This window comes from Staurois parvus, unplaced genomic scaffold (genome assembly GCF_062004578.1).
Source record: "Staurois parvus isolate SC_StPar_1 unplaced genomic scaffold, SC_StPar_1.0 ptg001631l, whole genome shotgun sequence".
Taxonomy (NCBI): Eukaryota; Metazoa; Chordata; class Amphibia; order Anura; family Ranidae; genus Staurois; species Staurois parvus.
Genome location: NW_028319427.1, coordinates 306225 through 330225, shown reverse-complemented (window position 1 = coordinate 330225; position 24001 = coordinate 306225). Strand labels below are relative to the sequence as shown.

General features: G+C 50.0%; 1 protein-coding gene across 10 annotated transcripts in view; it reads left to right on the top strand.

The window, feature by feature from the left end:
• Positions 1-24001, top strand: part of CAMTA1 (calmodulin binding transcription activator 1) — a 249155-nt gene that overhangs the window by 126537 nt on the left and 98617 nt on the right. For 9 of the 10 annotated variants that reach the window (XM_089663132.1, XM_089663131.1, XM_089663126.1 and 6 more), the window contains exons 2-3: positions 18499-18641; positions 20413-20609. In XM_089663132.1, coding sequence (XP_089519258.1) covers positions 18513-18641; positions 20413-20609 — 326 coding nt within the window. In that variant the 5' untranslated portion in view covers positions 18499-18512. Of the gene's footprint in view, positions 1-13565; positions 13586-18498; positions 18642-20412; positions 20610-24001 lie in introns of those variants that run through there. The other variant, XM_089663136.1, reaches the window with a different exon arrangement.

Genomic DNA, 24001 nt, shown 5'->3' with positions numbered 1-24001 from the left:
TAAAGCGGTATTAAACCCAAAAATGTAATATATTGCAGCTTCTCAATCCTTAAAGTGTTCCTAAACCCCCAACAGTACAATCGGTCTGTAGATGCAGCAAAGCATGCTTCTTATACTCACTGTGGAACCTAAGGGGTTAATCCTCCGCATTGTGTAAAAAGGATGTTTGATCCTGTCTTCTCTGATCCTCCCCTTCTTCCAGTGTTCCCTTCTTATCTCCTGATAAGACATATCGTGTGGAGTCACTCTGCACATGCTCAGTTTGGTGTGTATTGCTAGAGAGGTTTTTTTTTTTTGGGGGGGGACAGTGCATGTGACAAGCACAGGGCCAATCAGCACTGTCCAGACAGAGGTCAGGTGTTCTGCATCCTCCTAGAGCAGAAAGAAAACTCCTCCTATATATGTAACCAGCGCTCTGCTGGACACTGATAAAAGTCACAAGAATGCTATATACTGCTGATGAGAAAAGGGATTTAGCAGTTTATATTTACTAAAATAATTGCATTTCCATGTTCTGTGTACTGTGGGAGAGCGGATATAGTGAATGCAGGGTCCGGGGAGACCAGATATAGTGAATGCAGGGTCCGGGGAGACCGGATATAGTGAATGCGGGGTCCGGGGAGACCGGATATAGTGAATGCGGGGTCCGGGGAGAGCAGATATAGTGAATGCGGGGTCCGGGGAGACCAGATATAGTGAATGCGGGGTCCGGGGAGAGCAGATATAGTTAATGCGGGGTCCGGGGAGAGCGTATATAGTGAATGCAGGGTCCGGGGAGAGCGGATTTAGTGAATGCAGGGTCCGGGGAGAGCGGATTTAGTGAATGCAGGGTCCGGGGAGAGCGGATTTAGTGAATGCGGGGTCCGGGGAGAGCGGATATAGTGAATGCAGGATCCGGGGAGACCAGATATAGTGAATGCAGGGTCCGGGGAGACCAGATATAGTGAAAGTAGGGTCTAGGGAGAGCGGAAATAGTGAATGCGCGGTCCGGGGAGAGCGGATATAGTGAATGCAGGGTCCAGGGAGAGCGGATATAGTGAATGCAGGGTCCGGGGAGAGCGGATATAGTGAATGCAGGGTCCGGGGAGAGCGGATATAGTGAATGCGGGGTCCAGGGAGAGCGGATATAGTGAATGCAGGGTCCAGGGAGACCGGATATAGTGAATGCAGGGTCCGGGGAGAGCGGATATAGTGAATGTGGGGTCCGGGAACACCATATATAGTGAATGCGGGGTCCGGGGAAAGCGGATATAGTGAATGCGGGGTCCGGGGAGAGCGGATATAGTGAATGCAGGGTCCGGGGAGAGCGGATATAGTGAATGTGGGGTCCGGGAACACCATATATAGTGAATGCGGGGTCCGGGGAGAGCGGATATAGTGAATGCGGGGTCCGGGGAGAGCGGATATAGTGAATGCGGGGTCCAGGGAGAGCGGATAAAGTGAATGCAGGGTCCCCAATCCATCTGCTGATAGAACAAACCTCTAAGAGTCACTCCAGCAATACACACCAAACTGAGCATGTGCAGAGTGACTCCTAGAGCTCAATTCTATCAGCAGATGGATTGGGGACAGTAGCAGAAGGGGAGGATTAGAGAAGACAGATGGCTAGAGAGGTGTCTTTTCGGAGGAGGGTGCATGTGATCAGCACAGAGCGAATCAGCACTGTCCTGACAGGGGGTCAGGGGTTATGTAGCCTCATAGGACAGTCAGAGCAGAATGAAAACTTCTCCTACAAGATTAACCAGTGCTCAGCTGGACACTGAAAAAAATATCTAGCAATACACACCAAACTGAGGATGTGCAGAGAATTAATATCAGAAAAAAATGCTGAGGGCCAGATGTAGTTTTTGCCTTCCTCTGTGTCAACTGTGGGTGTAGGATTATAACTTTTTTTTTTTTATGGTTGAACTGGATGGACTTTTTGTCTTTTATCAGCCAGACTAACTATGTAACTATGTAGTAAAATCTTGTAGTGGGGCCGCATGTGGCCCACAGACTGCAGTTTTAGGACCCCTGCCCTATGCATTTACACGCAGTGAGCTAACAGTGGGTATAGGGATGAACGGATACCGATACCCATGAGTACTCGTGAAAATACTTAATGGATGCAAACTGCACCGCAAAGATTAGCGTGAAATTTGAACAGGAATGCTGACCAATCAGATGCCGCCTGGCCCGAAATGTCATCGCTGCAAGCAGAGGAAATAAAGCGGAGGGGATTTCAAATGCCCGTCGCTTTCTCTCCTCTCCTGCCGCTGACACTCAGCATGGGATGCCTGCAGGAAGGTTTCCCCACCACTCCTGTGTGAACTCGGACTATGACAAGCATGGGGCTCACACAGGAGTGGAGGGGAACCGCATGAGATCTGGACAAGAATCGCATCCCTGGTCAAATCACATGCTATTTTATGCGGTGCAATTTGTGTCCAATAACGCAAAGCGGACCGCAAAGTATCGGTGCTCAGTATCGGCGAGTACTTGACTGAAAGTACCGGTATTGGCGAGTACTTGTCCAATAGTATCGGTATCGGCGAGTACTTGACCAAAAGTATCAATACTCAGTATCGAAGAGTACTTGACCGAAAGCATCGGCACTCGGTATCGGCGAGTACTTGACTAAAAGTATCAGTATCGGCGAGTACTTGACTGCAAGCATCGGCACTCGGTATCGGCGAGTACTTGACCGAAAGTATCGGTATTCAATATCGGCGACTACTTGACCGAAAGTATCAGTACTCAGTATTGGCGAGTACTTGACCGAAAGTATCGGTACTTGGTATTGGCGAGTACTTGACTGAAAGTATCGGTATTGGCGAGTACTTGACTGAAAGTATCGGTATTGGCGAGTACTTGACTGAAAGTATCGGTATCGGCGAGTACTTGACCGAAAGTATCGGTATTCAATATTGGCAACTACTTGACCAAAAGTATCAGTACTCGGTATTGGCGAGTACTTGACTGAAAGTATCGGTACTTAGTATTTACGAGTACTTGACCCAAAGTGTCGTTACTTGATATTGGCAAGTACTTGATCCAAAGTATAGGTACTCGGTATCAGCGAGTACTTGAACGAAAGTAACGGTACTCGATATCGGCAAGTACTTGACCGAAAGTATCGGTATTGGTGAGTACTTGACTGAAAGTATCGGAACTCGGTATCGGTGAGTACTTATTCGAAAGTATCAGTACTCGGTTTCGGCAAGTACTTGACCGAAAGTATCGGAACTCAGTATCGAAGAGTACTTGACTGAAAGTATCGATACTCAGTATCGGCGAGTACTTGACTGAAAGTATCGGTATCGGCGAGTACTTGACTGAAAGTATCGGCACTCGGTATAGGCGAGTACTTGACTGAAAGTATTGGTACTCAATATCGGCGAGTATTTGACCGGAAGTATCAGTACTCGGTGTTGGCGAGAACTTGACTGAAACTATCGGCACTCGGTATAGGCGAGTACTTGACTGAAAGTATCGGTACTCGATATCGGCGAGTACTTGACCGAAAATATTGGTACTTGGTATTGGCGAGTACTTGACCGAAAGTATCGGCACTCGTTATCAGTGAGTACTTGACCAAAAGTATTGGTACTGGGTATCGGCGAGTACTTCACCCTAAGTATCAGTACTCGGTATCGCGAGTACTTGACCGAAAGTATCAGCACTCGGTATCGCGAGTACTTGACCAAAGTATCGGTACTCGTACTCGCCAATAAAAACCGGTATCGATGCATCCCTGGTAGGAATGATGCCTTTATTGGCCAGGTCGGGGTGTGTATGCAGGATTCCTGATTGGGCGATGCTGGCTGCTGTGTCTATACTTGATCTGTTATCCAACCGTTTGGCACTCTTAGTGAAAACCAACCAAACTGATGATGAACTGCGACTTCCACTCAATAAGTCCCCGACACGGACCTACAGGTCTACCAGACAGAGTCTGTCAGATGAAATCCCGCCCTCTCAGCTCTCTCACGTGAGACACACACCACGCTTCTAGTAGTCAGAGACCATGTGATCCTTGCCTAGGCGTCAGGTCATACAATGGAACTGTCGAGCCGCGGTGTTCTTTCACTCTTCAGAGTAATTGTGGGATCTGCTCATGCCGGCGCGGGTCCCGCTGATTCATAGGAAGCGTCAGGTTCAACGACAGTTTCTCTTTAGTAATAATAGTTGAACCCGTTCCAGAGATAAAAGTCAAAGTTGGTTAGCGAAGCGATAAAAGTGCGGCGTGAGCAGGACGGAGTGTCCGGCGTGGAAGCCGATGGCTCTAGAGACGTGTTCCAGCTCGGATGGGATGCGTGGTTGGGACCAGCTGCTCGGAGAAGATGAAAGCAGCCAGAGATGGAACGACATTAGCAGGACATATGTGCCGAGTAATTGATACATCGGACGCTTTCATGACTTCTGATGGACAATTTCTAACACCTTGCCTTCTTTGGTTGTACATCTGTCATTCCCCTTCTCATTACCGGCACAACAATACCCAGAAGTCAATAGGACACCCGCTAGGACAACTAAATGTTAGCACATTGCTGGAATTGTATCATGTCACCCCAACGATAGATCTGTGACTCTTGGGGGGCCCCAAGTCCTTGGATACAGCATGTGACAGCTGGGGAGCTCGGATCATTAGACAACTGTATTTGTAAAAGCCAAACCGTCTTTATTTTCCAAAAGGCAAACAAAACAGCTTTCTTTTCAGCAAAAACCAACAAAACAGTTCAGAAACTTCTGGTATACAAAACGTCAGCTCACCGCCAGTATGAACTAGTCCCACAGCAGGGTTTACAGTCCCCGCCTGCTCCAGGGATCCTGAAAGGTCGCAAGAGCTCGGGCAGTATCAAAGGCGACTAAAAGCCCACGAAGTGTTGTACCACACCAGGGGCGGACTGACCATTTGGATACTCGGGCATTGCCCAAGGGCCCTTGGTCAGTAGGGGGCCCCATGAGATGCCCGTGGTACCTTTTTCATAGGCTTTTTTGAGTTTGGGCAAGGACACAGGGCCCCATGATCCCCTATTGCCCGGGGGGCCCCATGAGTTGTCAGTTCGCCCCTGTTCCAGGACTTAAAGCGGAGTTCCACCAAAAAGGGGGAGCTGCGCTTGTCTGCCTCCCCCCCACCTCACCTCTCCTGCCATATTTGGCACCTTTTGGGTGGGAGGGGGGAGCGGGTACTTGGCTTTGACAGGTACCCGCTCCCACCTCCTTATCAGTTCACCGTGGCAAACTGACCCGGAAGTTGGCCCCCCCCCCCCCCCCTCCTTCCCTCTCAGCCCTCTGGAACACTTCACAGGTCCCTGTGGCTCATCTAAAAAATGCACAAGGCTTCATGCCGGTTTCCCTTGGTCAAGGTGGCGGCGCCAACACCCAATATCCCATTAAAGAAAAGTCAGCAGTTACAGTATTTGTAGCTGCTGACTTTTAATTATTTTTTTTTTTTTATGGGGGGGGCGGAACTCCCCCCCCCCCCCCACCAACAAAGTGGTTGTAAAGGCTGAAGGTTTTCATTCTATGCATGAAGGTGCAAAAACAGAAAACCTTTTGTGTGCAGCATCTCCCCCAACCCCTCAATTCTTACCTGAGCTCCATCTCGATCCAACAATGTGCACAAAAACCTTGGCTGTCCCAGGTTCCCAGTTTTGATCCGGCAACTGCCAATTATATTTGTCACGTGATCAAGCAGTCAAATCTAGCCCTCCATAGGCGACCTAGGAGTCTGTGCTGAGAACGAACTCACAGTGACCTCTTGGTTTCCAGTTTTGATCCGGCAGCTGTCATAGACAGCTCTTGGTTTCCAGTTTTGATCCGGCAGCTGTCGTAGACCGCTCTTGGTTTCCAGTTTTGATCCGGCAGCTGTCATAGACCGCTCTTGGTTTCCAGTTTTGATCCGGCAACTGCCAATTATAATTGTCATGTGATCAAGCAGTCAAATCTTGCCCTCCATAGACGACCTAGGATTCTATGCTGAGAGCGAAAACACAGTGACCAAGCTGTCGTAGACCGCTCTTGGCTTCCAGTTTTGATCCGGCAACTGCCAATTATATTTGTCGTGTGATCAAGCAGTCAAATCTAGCCCTCCATAGGCGACCTAGGAGTCTGTGCTGAGAACGAACTCACAGTGACCTCTTGGTTTCCAGTTTTGATCCGGCAACTGCCAATTATAATTGTCATGTGATCAAGCAGTCAAATCTTGCCCTCCATAGACGACCTAGGATTCTGTGCTGAGAACGAACTCAGAGTGAGCAAGCTGTCATAGACAGCTCTTGCTTTCCAGTTTTGATCCGGCAACTGACAATTATATTTGTCACGTGATCAAGCAGTCAAATCTTACCCTCCACAGACGACCTAAGATTCTGTGCTGAGAGCGACCTCACAGTGACCTCTTGGCAGGGGCAGACCGACAACTCATGGGGCCCCCGGGCAATAGGGGATCATGGGGCACCTGTGTCCTTGCCCAAACTCAAAAAAGCCTATGAAAAAGGTACCAGGGGCATCTCATGGGGCCCCCTACTGGCCCCGGGCCCTCGGGCAGTGCCCGAGTTTCCAAATGGTCAGTCCGCACCTGCCTCTTGGTTTCCAGTTTTGATCCGGCAGCTGTCATAGACAGCTCTTGCTTTCCAGTTTTGATCCGGCAACTGACAATTATATTTGTCACGTGATCAAGCAGTCAAATCTTGCCCTCCATAGACGACCTAGGAGTCTGTGCTGAGAACGAACTCAGAGTGAGCAAGCTGTCATAGACAGCTCTTGGTTTCCAGTTGTGATCCGGCAGCTGTCATAGACAGCTCTTAGTTTCTAGTTATGATCAGCAGCCAGCAGCAGTCTCAGTGGTCACATGATCAGGAGCCCAAGATCATGTGACCACCGAAACTGCCAATCGGGCAGTTTGTCCTGCCACCCTCCATGTGTTAAGGCTCATTTAAAGGGATTCTGAGGCTGAGCGTGAAAGGGTTAAAAAGCTAAAGCGATTGTAAGCTCTGCTGCCCCTCTGCTCTTGATTTGTATTGTAACTCTTGTGTCTCTTGTTACATTGTAACAAACAGTTGTGGCTGTATAAATCCTGTATAATAATGATGGGAGAAGGGGGGACGGAGGGGCGAGGGGGGGGGGATCACCGCAGTTGACACGTGACGGGTTTGCAGGCACCTCTCGTCCAGCAAACGTCAGGCAGCCATTGTTGTGCTTTGACGCGGGGATGTTGTGAGCGGAGGGGGCCGGCCCGGTGATGTCAGCTCGCCTGTCATTCTCTGCAGCAGACGTGCCGTGCATGATAACCGAGCCGGAGGAGGAGGAGGAGGTGACATCAGCTGCACTGCACCAAACTGCAGCACGAGCACAACAAAGGCCTCCTCACCCCATCTTCTGCTCTCTTTGTTGTGGCGTCCTGCCCAGCGCCGGCTCGCAGACCCCCCAACCCCCCAGCGCCGGCTCGCTGCCCCCCCCCCCCCCCAGGGACGCGCGCCTCTGGATCCCCAACGCCCGCCCGCTTCTCCCCCAAAGTTTTCGGTGGTCTCTGGGGGTCTTTCGGCGTCTTCAAGCGTTTTCCTGTCCCTGGGAACGTCTCTTTTTCAGAACCGGACGCCCGTGCCGTGAAATGCGTGCGTTGCCGTAGAACCCAATCACTGAAATCCCTGCGGGAGTCTAGGTTCACACCCGTGCGTTTTTCCGGAAACGCACAGCGGTCCATTTAATGGGATTTCCTACAGGACAGGTTCACATCTCCGCGTTTCGACCCGCGACGTTTTTTTTTTTGGAAAGGGTCAGGGGCTTTATTTAAATGCAAAACGCTGCGTTTTTTTTTTTGTTCTATAGATTTCAATGGAGATGCTGCAGAAAAGTATCTAGTGCGTTTTTGATGCATTTTGGTGCGTTTTGCGTCTTAATCTGCCTAGAAACTAGGAAAAAAATGCAAGAATTAAAAAAATCCTGCAAAATGCAAAAAGTATCAAAAATGCGTCAAAAACGCAATGCAGAAACAGATCAAACGCAAACTGCATAGGTGGGAACCGAGCCTTACCCCAGGTTCACACCGAAGCATTTTCCGGAAACGCACAGCGGTCCATTTAACAGGATTTCCTACGGGACAGGTTCACATCTCTGCGTTTCGACCTGGTGCGTTTTTTTGGAAAGGGACTTTTTTTAAATCAAAATGTTGCATTTTTGGGTTCTATAGACTTCAATGAAAATGCTACAGAAAAGCATGTAGTGCGTTTTTGATGCGTTTTGCGTTTTAATCTTCCTGGCAAAATGTTGCAGGTTTTTTGGGTTCTATAGACTTCAATGGAGACACTGCAGAAAAGTATGTAGTGTGTTGTTGATGCATTTTGGTGCGTTTTGCGTTTTAATCTTCAAAGCTGCAAGAAAAAAAATACACAAATTAAAAAGAAAACCTGCAAAATGCAAAAAGTATCAAAAACGCGTCAAAAAAGCAATGCAGAAACAGATCAAACACAAACTGCATAGGTGTGAACCAAGCCTTACCCCAGGTTCAAAGGGTCGGGGACTTTTATTTTTAAATGCAAAACGTTGCATTTTTTGGTTCTATAGACTTCAATGAAAATGCTGCAGAAAAGCATGTAGTGCGTTTTTGATGCGTTTTGCGTTATAATCTGCCTGGCAACAAGAAAACAAATTGAGTCAATAACGCGTCAAACGCAAAACGCACTGCAAAAAGCACTGAAGAAACGGATGAAACGCAAACTGCATAGGTGTGAACCGAGCCTAATGCAGGCCATACCCGGGTTGAATTTGGAACGACTTTTCGTCTGAAAATCGGAAACGTCGTTCGCTCGGTAATCCGATGGCGCCATCAATGATCAATGATGCCCTGCTGTCCCCTGTATGCTGTCCTACTGACCCCTGTACACCACCCTACTGACCCCCCCGTACACTGCCCTTCTGCCCCCTGTATACTGTCCTACTGACCCCCCCGTACACTGCGCTACTGACCCCCCCGTACACTGCCCTGCTGCCCCCTGTACACTGCCCTGCTGCCCCCTGTATACTGTCCTATTGCCCCCTGTACACCGCCCAACTGTCCCCTCGTACATTGCCCTGCTGCCCCCTGTACACTGCCCTGCTGCCCCCTGTACACTGCCCTGCTGCCCCCTGTACACCGCCCTACTGACCCCCCATACATTGCCCTGCTGCCCCCTGTACACTGCCCAACTGTCCCCTCGTACATTGCCCTGCTGCCCCCTGTACACTGCCCTGCTGCCCCCTGTACACTGCCCTACTGACCCCCCGTACATTGCCCTGCTGCCCCCTGTATACTGTTCTACTGACCCCTGTACATCGCCCTACTGACCCCCCCGTACACTGCCCTGCTGCCCCCTGTACACTGCCCTGCTGCCCCCTGTATACTGTCCTATTGCCCCCTGTACACCGCCCAACTGTCCCCTCGTACATTGCCCTGCTGCCCCCTGTACACTGCCCTGCTGCCCCCTGTACACTGCCCTGCTGCCCCCTGTACACTGCCCTACTGACCCCCCGTACATTGCCCTGCTGCCGCCTGTACACTGCCCTGCTGCCCCCTGTACACCGCCCTACTGACCCCCCGTACATTGCCCTGCTGCCCCCTGTATACTGTTCTACTGACCCCTGTACATCGCCCTACTGACCCCTCGTACACTACCCTACTGCCCCCTGTACACTGTCTTACTGACTCCTGTACACCGCCCTACTGATCCCTCGTACACTGCCCTGCTGCCCCCTGTATACTGTTCTACTGACCCCTGTACATCGCCCTACTGACCCCCCGTACACTGCCCTGCTGCCCCCTGTATACTGTCTTACTGACCCCTGTACATCGCCCTACTGATCCCCCGTACACTGCCCTGCTGCCCCCTGTATACTGTTCTACTGACCCCTGTACATCGCCCTACTGACCCCCCGTACACTGCCCTGCTGCCCCCTGTATACTGTCTTACTGACCCCTGTATACTGTCTTACTGACCCCTGTACATCGCCCTACTGATCCCCCGTACACTGCCCTGCTGCCCCCTGTATACTGTTCTACTGACCCCTGTACATCGCCCTACTGACCCCCCGTACACTGCCCTGCTGCCCCCTGTATACTGTCTTACTGACCCCTGTACATCGCCCTACTGATCCCCCGTACACTGCCCTGCTGCCCCCTGTATACTGTTCTACTGACCCCTGTACATCGCCCTACTGACCCCCCGTACACTGCCCTGCTGCCCCCTGTATACTGTCTTACTGACCCCTGTATACTGTCTTACTGACCCCTGTACATCGCCCTACTGATCCCCCGTACACTGCCCTGCTGCCCCCTGTATACTGTTCTACTGACCCCTGTACATCGCCCTACTGACCCCCCGTACACTGCCCTGCTGCCCCCTGTATACTGTCTTACTGACTCCTGTACACTGCCCTACTGACCCCCCGTACATTGCCCTGCTGCCCTCTGTATACTGTTCTACTGACCCCTGTACATCGCCCTACTGACCCCCCGTACATTGCCCTGCTGCCCTCTGTATACTGTTCTACTGACCCCTGTACATCGCCCTACTGACCCCCCCGTACACTGCCCTGCTGCCCCCTGTATACTGTCCTATTGCCCCCTGTACACCGCCCAACTGTCCCCTCGTACATTTCCCTGCTGCCCCCTGTACACTGCCCTGCTGCCCCCTGTACACTGCCCTGCTGCCCCCTGTATACTGTTCTACTGACCCCTGTACATCGCCCTACTGACCCCTCGTACACTACCCTACTGCCCCCTGTACACTGTCTTACTGACTCCTGTACACCGCCCTACTGATCCCTCGTACACTGCCCTGCTGCCCCCTGTATACTGTTCTACTGACCCCTGTACATCGCCCTACTGACCCCCCGTACACTGCCCTGCTGCCCCCTGTATACTGTCTTACTGACCCCTGTACATCGCCCTACTGATCCCCCGTACACTGCCCTGCTGCCCCCTGTATACTGTTCTACTGACCCCTGTACATCGCCCTACTGACCCCCCGTACACTGCCCTGCTGCCCCCTGTATACTGTCTTACTGACCCCTGTATACTGTCTTACTGACCCCCCGTACACTGCCCTGCTGCCCTCTGTATACTGTCTTACTGACTCCTGTACACCGCCCTACTGACCCCCCGTACATTGCCCTGCTGCCCTCTGTATACTGTTCTACTGACCCCTGTACATCGCCCTACTGACCCCTCTGTACACTGCCCTGCTGCCCCCTGTACACTGTCTTACTGACTCCTGTACACCGCCCTACTGACCCCCCGTACACTGCCCTGCTGCCCCCTGTACACTTCCCTGCTGCCCCCTGTACACTTCCCTGCTGCCCCCTGTACAGTGCACCATTTAACATGATTTCCTATGGGGCACATTCACATCTTCTTGTTTTCACCCGGTGCGTTTTTTGGAATGGGTCAGGGACTTTTTTGAATGCAAAAAGTTAAGTTTTTGGTTCAATAGACTTCAACGAAGCGTTGCAGAAAAGCATGCAGTGCGTTTTTGATGCCTAGCAACAAGAAAAAAAAATGAAAAACAAAAAAAAACGCAAAACACATCAAAGACGCAAAACGCATTGCAGAAATGGCTCAAACACAACCTGCATAGGTGTGAACAGAGCCTAACGGCTTGTGGACCGCCCACCCGCCATGTACTGTGGACAGAGACGGAACCTGTATATCGCTGGCCTCTCCTGGGTACAGGGCACGCCCCCGCCCGCTGACTCCCACTGTGATTGTACATACTGGGAGTTGGTCATGCAGGTCCCAGCCAATGATTCATGGGTGGGACCTGCTTATCCCCTGAGTCCAATCACAGCCCAGAGCTCTTTGTTGACAATCAACACAGAGCTCTGTACAGAGGGAACGACAGCATCTCCCTGCTTCGTCTTCCTGCAAAGCTGGGAGAGGAAACAGAGAGATATTTAGTACAAAGCAGCACATAATACACCCATTGCACATAGTGAGGCACATATTTAACCCCTTGATTACTCAAGATGTTAACCCCTTCCCAACCAGTGTCATTAGCACAGTGACAGTGCATCGTATTAGCACTGATCACTGTATTGGTGTCACAGGTGATGGCAGTGTCTGATAGTCAGTTCCCACCCAGCGTCAGATTGCCCGCCGCACTATCACAGTCTCACTATAAGTCGCTGATCTTCGCCATTAGCAGTATAAAAAAAAAGTTTCCAGTATATACGCCATTGTTTGTAGACATATTTACATAGTTACATAGTTACATAGTCAGGGGCGGACTGACAACTCATGGGGTTCCCTGGCAATAAGGGATCATGGGGCCCCTGTGTCCTTGCCCAAACTCAAAAAAGCCTATGATTAAGGTACCAGGGGCATCTCATGGGGCCCCCTACTGACCCCGGGCCCTCGGGCAGTGCCCGAGTTTCCAAATGGTCAGTCCACCCCTGCACATAGTTAGTCTGGCTGAAAAAAGGCAAAAGTCCATCCAGTTATAATCCTACACCCACAGTTGATCCAGAGGAAGGCAAAAAAAACCTCCAGCAAAGCATGTAGACGCTGTCACTTTAAATGCAATCTAATCCATATACACTTTTTTGGATTTTTTTTTTTTAATCAAAGGAATGAAGCGGAATACATTTTGGTCTAAATTTATGAAGAAATTCAATTTTTTCAATTTTTTTCTTTTTTGGATGTGTTTTATAGTAGAAATAATTTTTTTTTGGCAAAATGTTTTTTTTTGTTTTTCGTTAATATAATAAAAAATAAAATGCCCCAGTGGTGATCAAATACCGGCAAAAGAAATCTCTATTTGTGTAAAAAAAAAATTTTTGGGATGTGTTTTATAGCAGAAATAGTTTTTTTCGGCAAAATGTTTTTTTTCGTTAATATAATAAAAAAATAAAAAGCCCTAGTGGTGATCAAATATCGCCAAAAGATATCTATTTGTGTGAAAAAAAATAAGAAATTTAATTTGGGTACAGGGTTGCACAACCGCGCAATTACCAGTTAACATAACGCAGTGCTTAATAGCAAAAAAAAAAATCCGGGTTATGAAGGAGGTAAAACCTTCTGGAGCTGAACTGGTTAATATGAGATGGGGGAGGGCAGGGGCGGACTGACAACTCATGGGGCCCCCGGGCAATAGAGGATTATGGGGCCCCTGTGTCCTTGCCCACACTCAAACCACACCCAAAAAAGCCTATAAAAGGTACCAGGGGCATTTCATGGGGCCCCCTACTGACCCCGGGCCTTCAGGCAGTGCCCGAGTGCTCGAATGGTTAGTCCGCCCCGGGGGGCTGTTTTGTTGAGAGCAGCCTCAACGGGGGCCCCTGCACCCCAAGTCATCCATTTATTTATTTATTACAGCGATTTACAAATATTGACGGCTCTCAGCTTTCCTTCTCCAAGTGTCCGGTCACACCGGTGCGAAATCGCATCTAATGAATGTGAATGTCTTACCGTGCGATTCGCCGCGGCGCGATTTCTAAAGTAGTCCTTGATTGGCTTTTTCCGCAGTTTTGTTGCGATTTCACATTTATAGCATACAATGGAAACAGCACTGCAAGTGGCATGGAAATCTTCACGAGTCGCGAGAAGGGCTGGTGCACACCGCCGCGATTTCAGGTGCGATTTGGGAATTGAAATGGTACCTGAAATCAGATCTAATAAATGTGAATGTGAGCGTCCTAACATAAGCGATTTGCAGCGGCGCGATGTCAAACGTAGTTCTCGTATTACTTTTTCTGCAGTTTGTCGCGATTTCACATATAGGCTACAATCTGGTTGATCCTGCCAGAAATCCACTCTGCAATCTTCTCTTAAGTAGTGTCACCAAGAAGCTTGTTAGAATTACAGAACACCCCCCCATGTTGGAGAAGTGAGAAGGGGAGGTGTTCTGCAGTCCTTGGTATTAGGGGGAGGGAACGTGCCCCATTGTTGGTGTCAGTGGGAGGAATAGTGCCCCATCATTGGTGTCAGTGGGAGGAATAGTGCCCCATCATTGGTGTCAGTGGGAGGAATAGTGTCCCATCATTGGTGTCAGTGGGAGGAATAGTGCCCCATCATTGGTATCAGTGGGAGGAATAGTGCCCCATCATTGGTATCAGTGGGAGGAATAGTGCCCCACCATTGGTATCAGTGGGAGGAATAGTGCCCCATCATTGGTATCAGTGGGAGGAATAGTGCCCCATCATTGGTGTCAGTGGGAGGAATAGTGCCCCATCATTGGTGTCAGTGGGAGGAATAGTGCCCCATCATTGGTATCAGTGGGAGGAATAGTGCCCCATCATTGGTGTCAGTGGGAGGAATAGTGCCCCATCATTGGTGTCAGTGGGAGGAATAGTGCCCCATCATTGGTGTCAGTGGGAGGAATAGTGTCCCATCATTGGTATCAAAGGGAGGAATAGTGCCCCATCATTGGTGTCAGTGGGAGGAATAGTGCCCCATCATTGGTGTCAGTGGGAGGAATAGTACCCCATCATTGGTGTCAGTGGGAGGAATAGTGCCCCATCATTGGTGTCAGTAGGACGAATAGTGCCCCATCATTGGTATCAGTGGGAGGAATAGTGCCCCATCATTGGTGTCAGTGGGACAAATAGTGCCCCATCATTGGTGTCAGTGGGAGGAATAGTACCCCATCATTGGTGTCAGTGGGAGGAATAGTGCCCCATCATTGGTGTCAGTGGGACGAATAGTGCCCCATCATTGGTATCAGTGGGAGGAATAGTGCTCCATCATTGGTGTCAGTGGGACGAATAGTGCCCCATCATTGGTGTCAGTAGGAGGAATAGTGCCCTGTCATTGGTATCAGTGGGAGGAATAGTGCCCTGTCATTGGTATCAGTGGGAGGAATAGTGCTCCATCATTGGTGTCAGTGGGACGAATAGTGCCCCATCATTGCTGTCAGTGGGAGGAATAGTGCCCTGTCATTGGTATCAGTGGGAGGAATAGTGCCCCATCATTGGTGTCAGTGGGAGGAATAGTGCCCCATCATTGGTGTCAGTAGAAGGAATAGTGCCCCATCATTGGTGTCAGTGGGAGGAATAGTGCCCCATCATTGGTGTCAGTAGAAGGAATAGTGCCCCATCATTGGTGTCAGTGGGAGGAATAGTGCCCCATCATTGGTGTCAGTGGGAGGAATAGTGCCCCATCATTGGTATCAGTGGGAGGAATAGTGCCCCATCATTGGTATCAGTGGGAGAAATAGTGCTCCATCATTGGTGTCAGTGGGAGGAATAGTACCCCATCATTGGTATCAGTGGGAGGAATAGTACCCCATCATTGGTGTCAGTGGGAGGAATAGTGCCTTGTCATTGGTATCAGTGGGAGGAATAGTGCCCCATCATTGGTGTCAGTAGGAGGAATAGTGCCCCATCATTGGTGTCAGTGGGAGGAATAGTGCCCCATCATTGGTGTCAGTAAGTGGAATAGTGCCCCATCATTGGTATAAGTGGGAGGAATAGTGCCCCATCATTGGTGTCAGTGGGAGGAATAGTGCCCCATCATTGGTGTCAGTGGGAGGAATAGTGCCCCGTCATTGGTGTCAGTAAGTGGAATAGTGCCCCATCATTGGTGTCAGTGGGAGCAATAGTGCCCCGTCATTGGTGTCAGTGGGAGGAATAGTGCCCCTTAATTGGTGTCAGTAGGAGGAATAGTGCCCCATCATCGGTGTCAGTGGGAGGAATAGTGCCCCATCATCGGTGTCAGTGGGAGGAATAGTGCCCCATCATTGGTATCAGTGGGAGGAATAGTGCCCCATCATTGGTGTCAGTGGGAGGAATAGTGCCCCATCATTGGTGTCAGTGGGAGGAATAGTACCCCATCATTGGTGTCAGTGGGAGGAATAGTGCCCCATCATTGGTATCAGTGGGAGGAATAGTGTCCCATCATTGGTATCAAAGGGAGGAATAGTGCTCCATCATTGGTGTCAGTGGGACGAATAGTGCCCCATCATTGGTATCAGTGGGACAAATAGTGCTCCATCATTGGTGTCAGTGGGACAAATAGTGCCCCATCATTGGTATCAGTGGGAGGAATAGTGCCCCATCATTGGTATCAGTGGGAGGAATAGTGCCCCATCATTGGTGTCAGTGGGAGGAATAGTGCCCCGTCATTGGTATCAGTGGGAGGAATAGTGCCCCGTCATTGGTATCAGTGGGAGGAATAGTGCTCCATCATTGGTGTCAGTGGGAGGAATAGTGCCCCATCATTGGTATCAGTGGGAAGAATAGTGCCCCATCATTGGTGTCAGTGGGAGGAATAGTGTCCCATCATTGGTGTCGGTGGGAGGAATAGTGCCCCATCATTGGTATCAGTGGGAAGAATAGTGCCCCATTATTGGTATCAGTGGGAGGAATAGTGCCCCATCATTGGTGTCAGTAGGAGGAATAGTGCCCCATCATTGGTGTCAGTGGGAGGAATAGTGCCCCATCATTGGTGTCAGTGGGAGGAATAGTGCCCGTCATTGGTATCAGAGGGAGGAATAGTGCCCCATCATTGGTATCAGTGGGAGGAATAGTGCCCCGTCATTGGTATCAGAGGGAGGAATAGTGCCCCGTCATTGGTGTCAGTGGGAGGAATAGTGCTCCATCATTGGTGTCAGTGGGAGGAATAGTGCCCTGTCATTGGTATCAGTGGGAGGAATAGTGCTCCATCATTGGTGTCAGTGGGAGGAATAGTGTCCCATCATTGGTATCAGTGGGAGGAATAGTGCCCCATCATTGGTATCTTTTGGAGGAATAGTGCCCCATCATTGGTGTCAGTGGGAGGAATAGTGCCCCATCATTGGTGTCAGTAGGAGGAATAGTGCCCCATCATTGGTGTCAGTGGGAGGAATAGTGTCCCATCATTGGTATCAGTGGGAGGAATAGTGCCCCATCATTGGTATCTTTGGGAGGAATAGTGCCCCATCATTGGTGTCAGTGGGAGGAATAGTGCCCCATCATTGGTGTCAGTAGGAGGAATAGTGCCCCATCATTGGTGTCAGTGGGAGGAATAGTGCCCCATCATTGGTGTCAGTGGGAGGAATAGTGCCCCATCATTGGTATCAGTGGGAGGAATAGTGCCCCATCATTGGTGTCAGTGGGAGGAATAGTGCTCCATCATTGGTGTCTGTGGGAGGAATAGTGCCCCATCATTGGTGTCAGTGGGAGGAATAGTGCCCCATCATTGGTGTCAGTGGGAGGAATAGTGCCCTGTCATTGGTATCAGTGGGAGGAATAGTGCCCCATCATTGGTGTCAGTAGGAGGAATAGTGCCCCATCATTGGTGTCAGTAAGTGGAATAGTGCCCCATCATTGGTATAAGTGGGAGGAATAGTGCCCCATCATTGGTGTCAGTGGGAGGAATAGTGCCCCATCATTGGTGTCAGTGGGAGGAATAGTGCCCCGTCATTGGTGTCAGTAAGTGGAATAGTGCCCCATCATTGGTGTCAGTGGGAGGAATAGTGCCCCGTCATTGGTGTCAGTGGGAGGAATAGTGCCCCTTAATTGGTGTCAGTAGGAGGAATAGTGCCCAATCATTGGTGTAAGTGGGAGGCATAGTGGCGCACAGGTGTTAGCAGAAGGAATAGTGCCGTATCCTTGGTGTCAGTGAGAGGAATAGTGCCCCATCATTGGTATCAGTGGGAGGAATAGTGTCCCATCATTGGTGTCAGTGAGAGGAATAGTGCCCCATCATTGGTATCAGTCGGAGGAATAGTGCCCCATCATTGGTGTCAGTGGGAGGAATAGTGCCCCATCATTGGTGTCAGTGGGAGGAATAGTGCCCCATTATTGGTGTCAGTGGGAGGAATAGTGCCCCATCATTGGTATCAGTGGGAGGAATAGTGCCCCATCATTGGTGTCAGTGGGAGGAATAGTGCCTCATCATTGGTATCAGTGGGAGGAATAGTGCCCCATCCTTGGTGTCAGTGGGAGGAATAGTGCCCCATCATTGGTATCAGTGGGAGGAATAGTGCCCCATCCTTGGTGTCAGTGGGAGGCATAGTGGCGCACAGGTGTCAGTGGAAGTAATAGTGCTCCATCCTTGGTGTCAGTGGGAGGAACAGTGGCCCACAGGTGTCAGTGGAAGGAATCCTTGGTGTCAGTGGGAGGCATAGTGCTTGTTGATCTGTAGGAGGAACTAACATGCAGCCCGTTGCCTGACACCATTCCATACCATCTGCTTCTACCCAACCTCCCCACTGAGGAATGCTGATTTACAAGGCAGCTCCTCTGAAAAGCAGAAAATGGAAGGTTTGCCTCGCATCAAGAGACCCGTTTCTCCTGGTTCAGACCCGTTGGACAGTAACATGCAAAGGTGGTGAAATGTCAGAGAGGCAAAAGATCAACTTATCATTTTCTGACTCCCCCGGATATGGATAAGGGGTCACTCCACCCACAACTGACGTCATTTCACTTGATACTTTCATCTGTTCTTGGGGGGGGGGGTTTTTGGGGAGATCCTTGCGATCGAGTTCTTTGTTGAAATAAATGTGTCAGATCGATGTCACAATTTGACAGGCCACTGACTGCATCGAATTTCCTTCCTCTGTCTAGACAACCAGTTTAGAATGTCGATCCTGGAACGCTTGGAGCAGATGGAGCGGAGAATGGCGGAGATGACCGGATCCCAACAGCACAAACAAAGCGTGGGAGGAGGCAATGGAGGCGGAGCTAACAGTGGGGGGAGCCAAGCACAAGTAAGTCTTGTCAAAAGGTTGTCAAGGGTATACCAATAAGTATTGACGAAGGAATAAAAATGTCCATAGACAAGAGAGATGTCGTCCAATGTGATCAGGTCTGTGCCCATAGACAATCTGCCCGTAAGAGAAGGACCCATCAAAGAGATTTCATTTTGCTGACCAATCAAAATCATTCTCCAACATTTGGCCAGTGATCCTCATCATTGGTATCAGTGGGAGGAATAGTGCCCCATCTTTGGTGTCAGTGGGAGGAATAGCGCCCCATCATTGGTGTCAGTGGGAGGAATAGCACCCCATCATTGGTATCAGTGGGAGGAATAGCGCCCCATCATTGGTGTCAGTGAGAGGAATAGTGCCCCATCATTGGTATCAGTGGGAGGAATAGTGCCCCATCATTGGTGTCAGTGGGAGAAATAGTGCCCCATCATTGGTATCAGTGGGAGGAATAGTGCCCCATCATTGATGTCAGTGGGAGGAATAGTGCCCCATCATTGGTATCAGTGGGAGGAATAGTGCCCCATCATTGGTATCAGTGGGAGGAATAGTGCCCCATCATTGGTGTTAGTGGAAGGAATAGCGCCCCATCATTGGTGTCAGTGGGAGGAATAGTGCCCCATTATTGGTATCAGTGGGAGGAATAGTGCCCCGTCATTGGTGTCAGTGGGAGGAATAGTGCCCCATCATTGGTGTCAGTGGGAGGAATAGTGCCCCGTCATTGGTATCAGTGGGAGGAATAGTGCCCCATCATTGGTATCAGCGGGAGGAATAATGCCCCATCATTGGTGTCAGTAGGAGGAATAGTGCCCCACCCTTGGTGTCAGTGGGAGGAATAGTGCCCCATCATTGGTGTCAGTGGGAGGAATAGTGCCCCATCATTGGTGTCAGTGGGAGGAAAAGTTCCCCCGTTATTGGTGTCAGTGGGAGGAATAGTGCCCCATTATTGGTGTCAGTGGGAGGAATAGTGCCCCATGATTGGTGTCAGTGGGAGGAATAGTGTCCCATCATTGGTGTCAGTGGGAGGAATAGTGCCCCATCATTGGTGTCAGTGGGAGGAATAGTGCCCCATCATTGGTGTCAGTGGGAGGAATAGTGCCCCATCATTGGTGTCAGTGGGAGGAATAGTGCCCCATCATTGGTGTCAATGGGAGCAATAGTGCCCCATCATTGGTGTCAGTGGGAGGAATAGTGCCTCATCATTGGTGTCAATGGGAGCAATAGTGCCCCATCATTGGTGTCAATGGGAGCAATAGTGCCCCATCATTGATATCAGTGGGAGGAATAGCGCTCCATCATTGGTGTCAGTGGGAGGAATAGTGCCCCATCATTGGTATCAGTGGGAGGAATAGCGCCCCATCATTGGTGTCAGTGGAAGGAATAGTGCCCCATCATTGGTGTCAGTGGGAGGAATAGCGCCCCATCATTGGTATATGTGGGAGGAATAGTGCCCCATCATTGGTGTCAGTGGGAGGAATAGTGCCTTGTATCAGGAACAAATCCCCAAAGGCCAGATAATGACAAAGAAAGGCCTCAGTTTGAAGACCTCTGGGTTATGGTACAACATTGTAGTTAGCGGCTAGTTTGCCATCCAGAATCTGTAGAAGCCACATGTCACTATCCATGGGCTTTGGTTCTACATAGCGGTTGGCCCTTATGGTGCATTATGCTTTCCTCCAAACAAGGCTAACAGCTCTCCAGCCCATAGGTCTAGTAGGAGTTGGTTCTCTGCACATGCAGTCATCACGGTAAATGTTGTGTCTTCTCTCTGCAGTGTGCCACCGGTGCGGGATCTATAGGAAGCTGCTTTGAGAGTCGGGTAGTGGTGGTGTGTGAGAAGATGATGAGCAAAGCATGCTGGGCAAAATCGAAGCACCTGATCCATTCCAAGACCTTTCGAGGAATGACGTTGCTCCACCTTGCTGCTGCACAAGGCTACGCCGCCCTCATCCAGACCCTTATCAAATGGAGGTAAAGACCCTCAGAGCTCCAATGAGACACAAGAGGGAATGCATACACAGAAAGATCTGTACAGAACACTCTTCATCTGGTGACTATTGGCACATGGACAGAAAGTGATGGGAAATCCAAAAGTTAAAAAGGAGTGGAGGGGAAATCTTCCACCTATTCTGGTGACAACTGCCTAAGAGGAGATGTTCCCTCATGTGATAGCTGAGGGTCAGGTTTGGCAATTTACATGGTTACATTGGTCCAGCTTGGACCAGTAAAAGTATGTGTGCGCCATGCTGGTGGCAACCCCATGGAAGCTGGAAAACACTGTAGTAAGCACAGATACTACAGTAGTATCTACCAGCTTCTAGGTCTTGTGCCAATGGCTGCCTTGCTGCATTGTGAGCTGTCTCTAGGTAGGCCCGGAGCAAAAAAAAAAATAAAAAATTAAGTGCAGGGACGGCATGACCGGGGGGAATAGAGGGACAACATAAAAGAAGGGTAGGAAGTTTTGAGAGTATGGCTTATCTGATTGGATGGGGATGTTTGGGAGGGTTCACAGGGAGGAAAAGGAGTGTCCAATCTCAGGAGGTCCGGTGGGGAAGTTGGAAGAAGAAGCTTCCCACCTTCCCTCCCCTTCGTGCTTCGGTTTGGATTGTCACGGTGGCCTTGGCAGTGGTTGGTCTTTGGAGGAGGAAAGAATTCTTTATGGAGACAGATTTAGGACCCATCAGTGGTATGGGGACCTTGATACATTTCGGTTAACAAGGGGTTCACTCGGAATAGGTAAAATGGTGGTCACTGCGGATAAGTAGGGTTATCCCCGAGACAGTGGGTTGCGGCTGGGGAGAAGTAGGGTTATCCCTGAGCTGGTGTTTTGTGGCTGGGTATAAGTAACATTGTCTTCAAGCCAGTGGGTTGCATCTGGGGATAAGTAGGATTGTCCCCGAGCCGGTGGGTTGTGGCTGGGGATAAGTAGCATTGTCCTCAAGCTGGTGGGTTGTGGCTGGGGATAAGTAGGGTATTCCCTGAGCCGGTGGGTTGCGGCTGGGGATAAGTAGGATTGTTCCCGAGCCGGTGGGTTGCGGCTGGAGATAAGTAGGATTGTCCCCGAGCCGGTGGGCTGCGGCTTGGGGCCTAAGTTGAAGGAATGTTTTCCGCAAAAGTGAAGTTGGGTTTATGGCCCTCAAGTGACCACCACGTTTTCCTCTGTTTATAATTTGTAATGTTATGTTATTTATGCTGCTGGGGATAAGTAGGATTGTCCCCGAGCCGGTGGGTTGTGGCTGGGGATAAGTAGCATTGTCCTCAAGCTGGTGGGTTGTGGCTGGGGATAAGTAGGGTATTCTCTGAGCTGGTGGGTTGCGGCTGGGGATAAGTAGGATTGTTCCCGAGCCGGTGTGTTGCGGCTGGGGATAAGTAGGATGGTCCCCGAGTTGGTGGGTTGCAGCTGAGGGTAAGTAGGATTGTCCCCGAGCCGGTGGGCTGCAGCTGAGAATAAGTAGGATTGTCTCCGAGCCGGTGGGTTGCTGCTGGGGATAAGTAGGATGGTCTCCGAGTTGGTGGGTTGCGGCTGGAGATAAGTAGGATTGTCCCCGAGCCGGTGGGCTGCGGCTTGGGGCCTAAGTTGAAGGAATGTTTTCCGCAAAAGTGAAGTTGGGTTTATGGCCCTCAAGTGACCACCACATTTTCCTCTGTTTATAATTTGTAATGTTATGTTATTTATGTTGAAATAATTTATTGGTTTATAAAAGGCTGCTATGGGTATTTTGACTCCAAAAACGTGGTTTGCGTATTTTGTATAGCTGGGACGGTGGAGGGTGTGGCCTAGCAGGTTGGGTTAGGTTGGAAGGCGTCTATATTACCCTTGTCATGTGTTCACAATTCAGCAGGGCAGCCACTCAGCACGGGACCTTGAAGCTAGTAGAGATCACTGTAGTAGAGGTGTAGTAGCAGTGTCTACTACAGTCGTTTCTAACTTCTAAGGAGATCCCACAGGCAGGGGCCGACTGACCATTTGGAAACTCGGGCACTGCCCAAGGGCCTATGGTCAGTAGGGGGCCCCATGAGATGCCCCTGGTACCTTTTTCATAGGCTTTTTTGAGTTTGGGCAAGGACACAGGGGCCCCATGATCCACTATTGCCCAGGAGCCCCATGAGTTGTCAGTCCGCCCCTGCCCACAGGTATGGCACATACATACTTACGTTGGCCCTAGTTGGATCAACATAACTATGTACAAATGACTATACCTAAACTTCAGGTTTAAAGAGATTTCCTCTCACTTCCTGCTGTTTCTCTGGTACATAAAGTGAAGGAAAATCTCTCCAGTAGTGCACATTTTTTTTGTGCATTACGGTAAAGCAGCTCATTCAATGGCAATGCTCTAAGACGTGTGTGTCAAACACAAAGCCCATGGGCCAATTCTGGCCCACCAGGCCATTTCATATGGCCCTCGCACCTCTCCTGCAGCTGTGGCACCCTCCTCGTCTCTACCCCCACCTTGTTCTAGCAGCAGAGAGGAGGACAGAACTCCTCCACCAGATCCTGCTGTGCTCTGTGCAGCTCAAGGTTGCCACCTCATCCCTTTAAAACTGAACACATATTAATTACACAGGTTCTGTGGCTGATTAAGGCGGTAATAAACTCACTTACCCCAGGTTCACACCTAAGCATTTTGCAGAAACACAGTACAGTCCATTCAACTTGATTTCCTATGGGACATGTTCACACCTGTGTGTTTTCACCTGGTGCGTATTCTGGAAAGGGTCAGGGACTTTTTCAAACACCAAAAGTTGTGGTTTTTTTTCTATAGACTTCAATGAAAATGCCGCAGAAAAGCATGTATTGCATTTTTTATGTGTTTTGTGTTTTAAATCTGCCCAGCAACAAGAAAAATGAAAAAAAAAAAAAAAGCAAAACGCATCAAAAACACAAGTACAAAAATGCAACATGCTATGCAGAAATGGCTCAACCACAACCTGCATAGGTGTGGTTGACCCGGACTGACCATTTGGAAACTCAGGCACTGCCCGAGGGCCCGGGGTCAATAGGGGGACCCATGAGATGCCCCTGGTACCTTTTTCATAGGCTTTTTTGAGTTTGGGCAAGGACACAGGGGCCCCATGATCCCCTATTGCCCGTGGGCCCCATGAGTTGTCAGTCCGCCCCTGGTGTGAACCTAGACTTAGTGCCTTACCTGCATTAAATTAACCCCAGAACCTGTGTAATTAATGTGTTCAGTTTTAAAGGGGTGAGGTGGCAACCCTAGCGCAGCTGCGGAGAAGCTCGTCTCTAACCCCTCTCGTTTCAGCGGTCTGCAGCAGAGAGGAGGACAGAACTCCTCCTACAGATCCTGCTCTTCTCCGTGAAGCTGCAAAGAAGCTCGTCTCTGCTCCCCCTTCCCCCTCGTTTC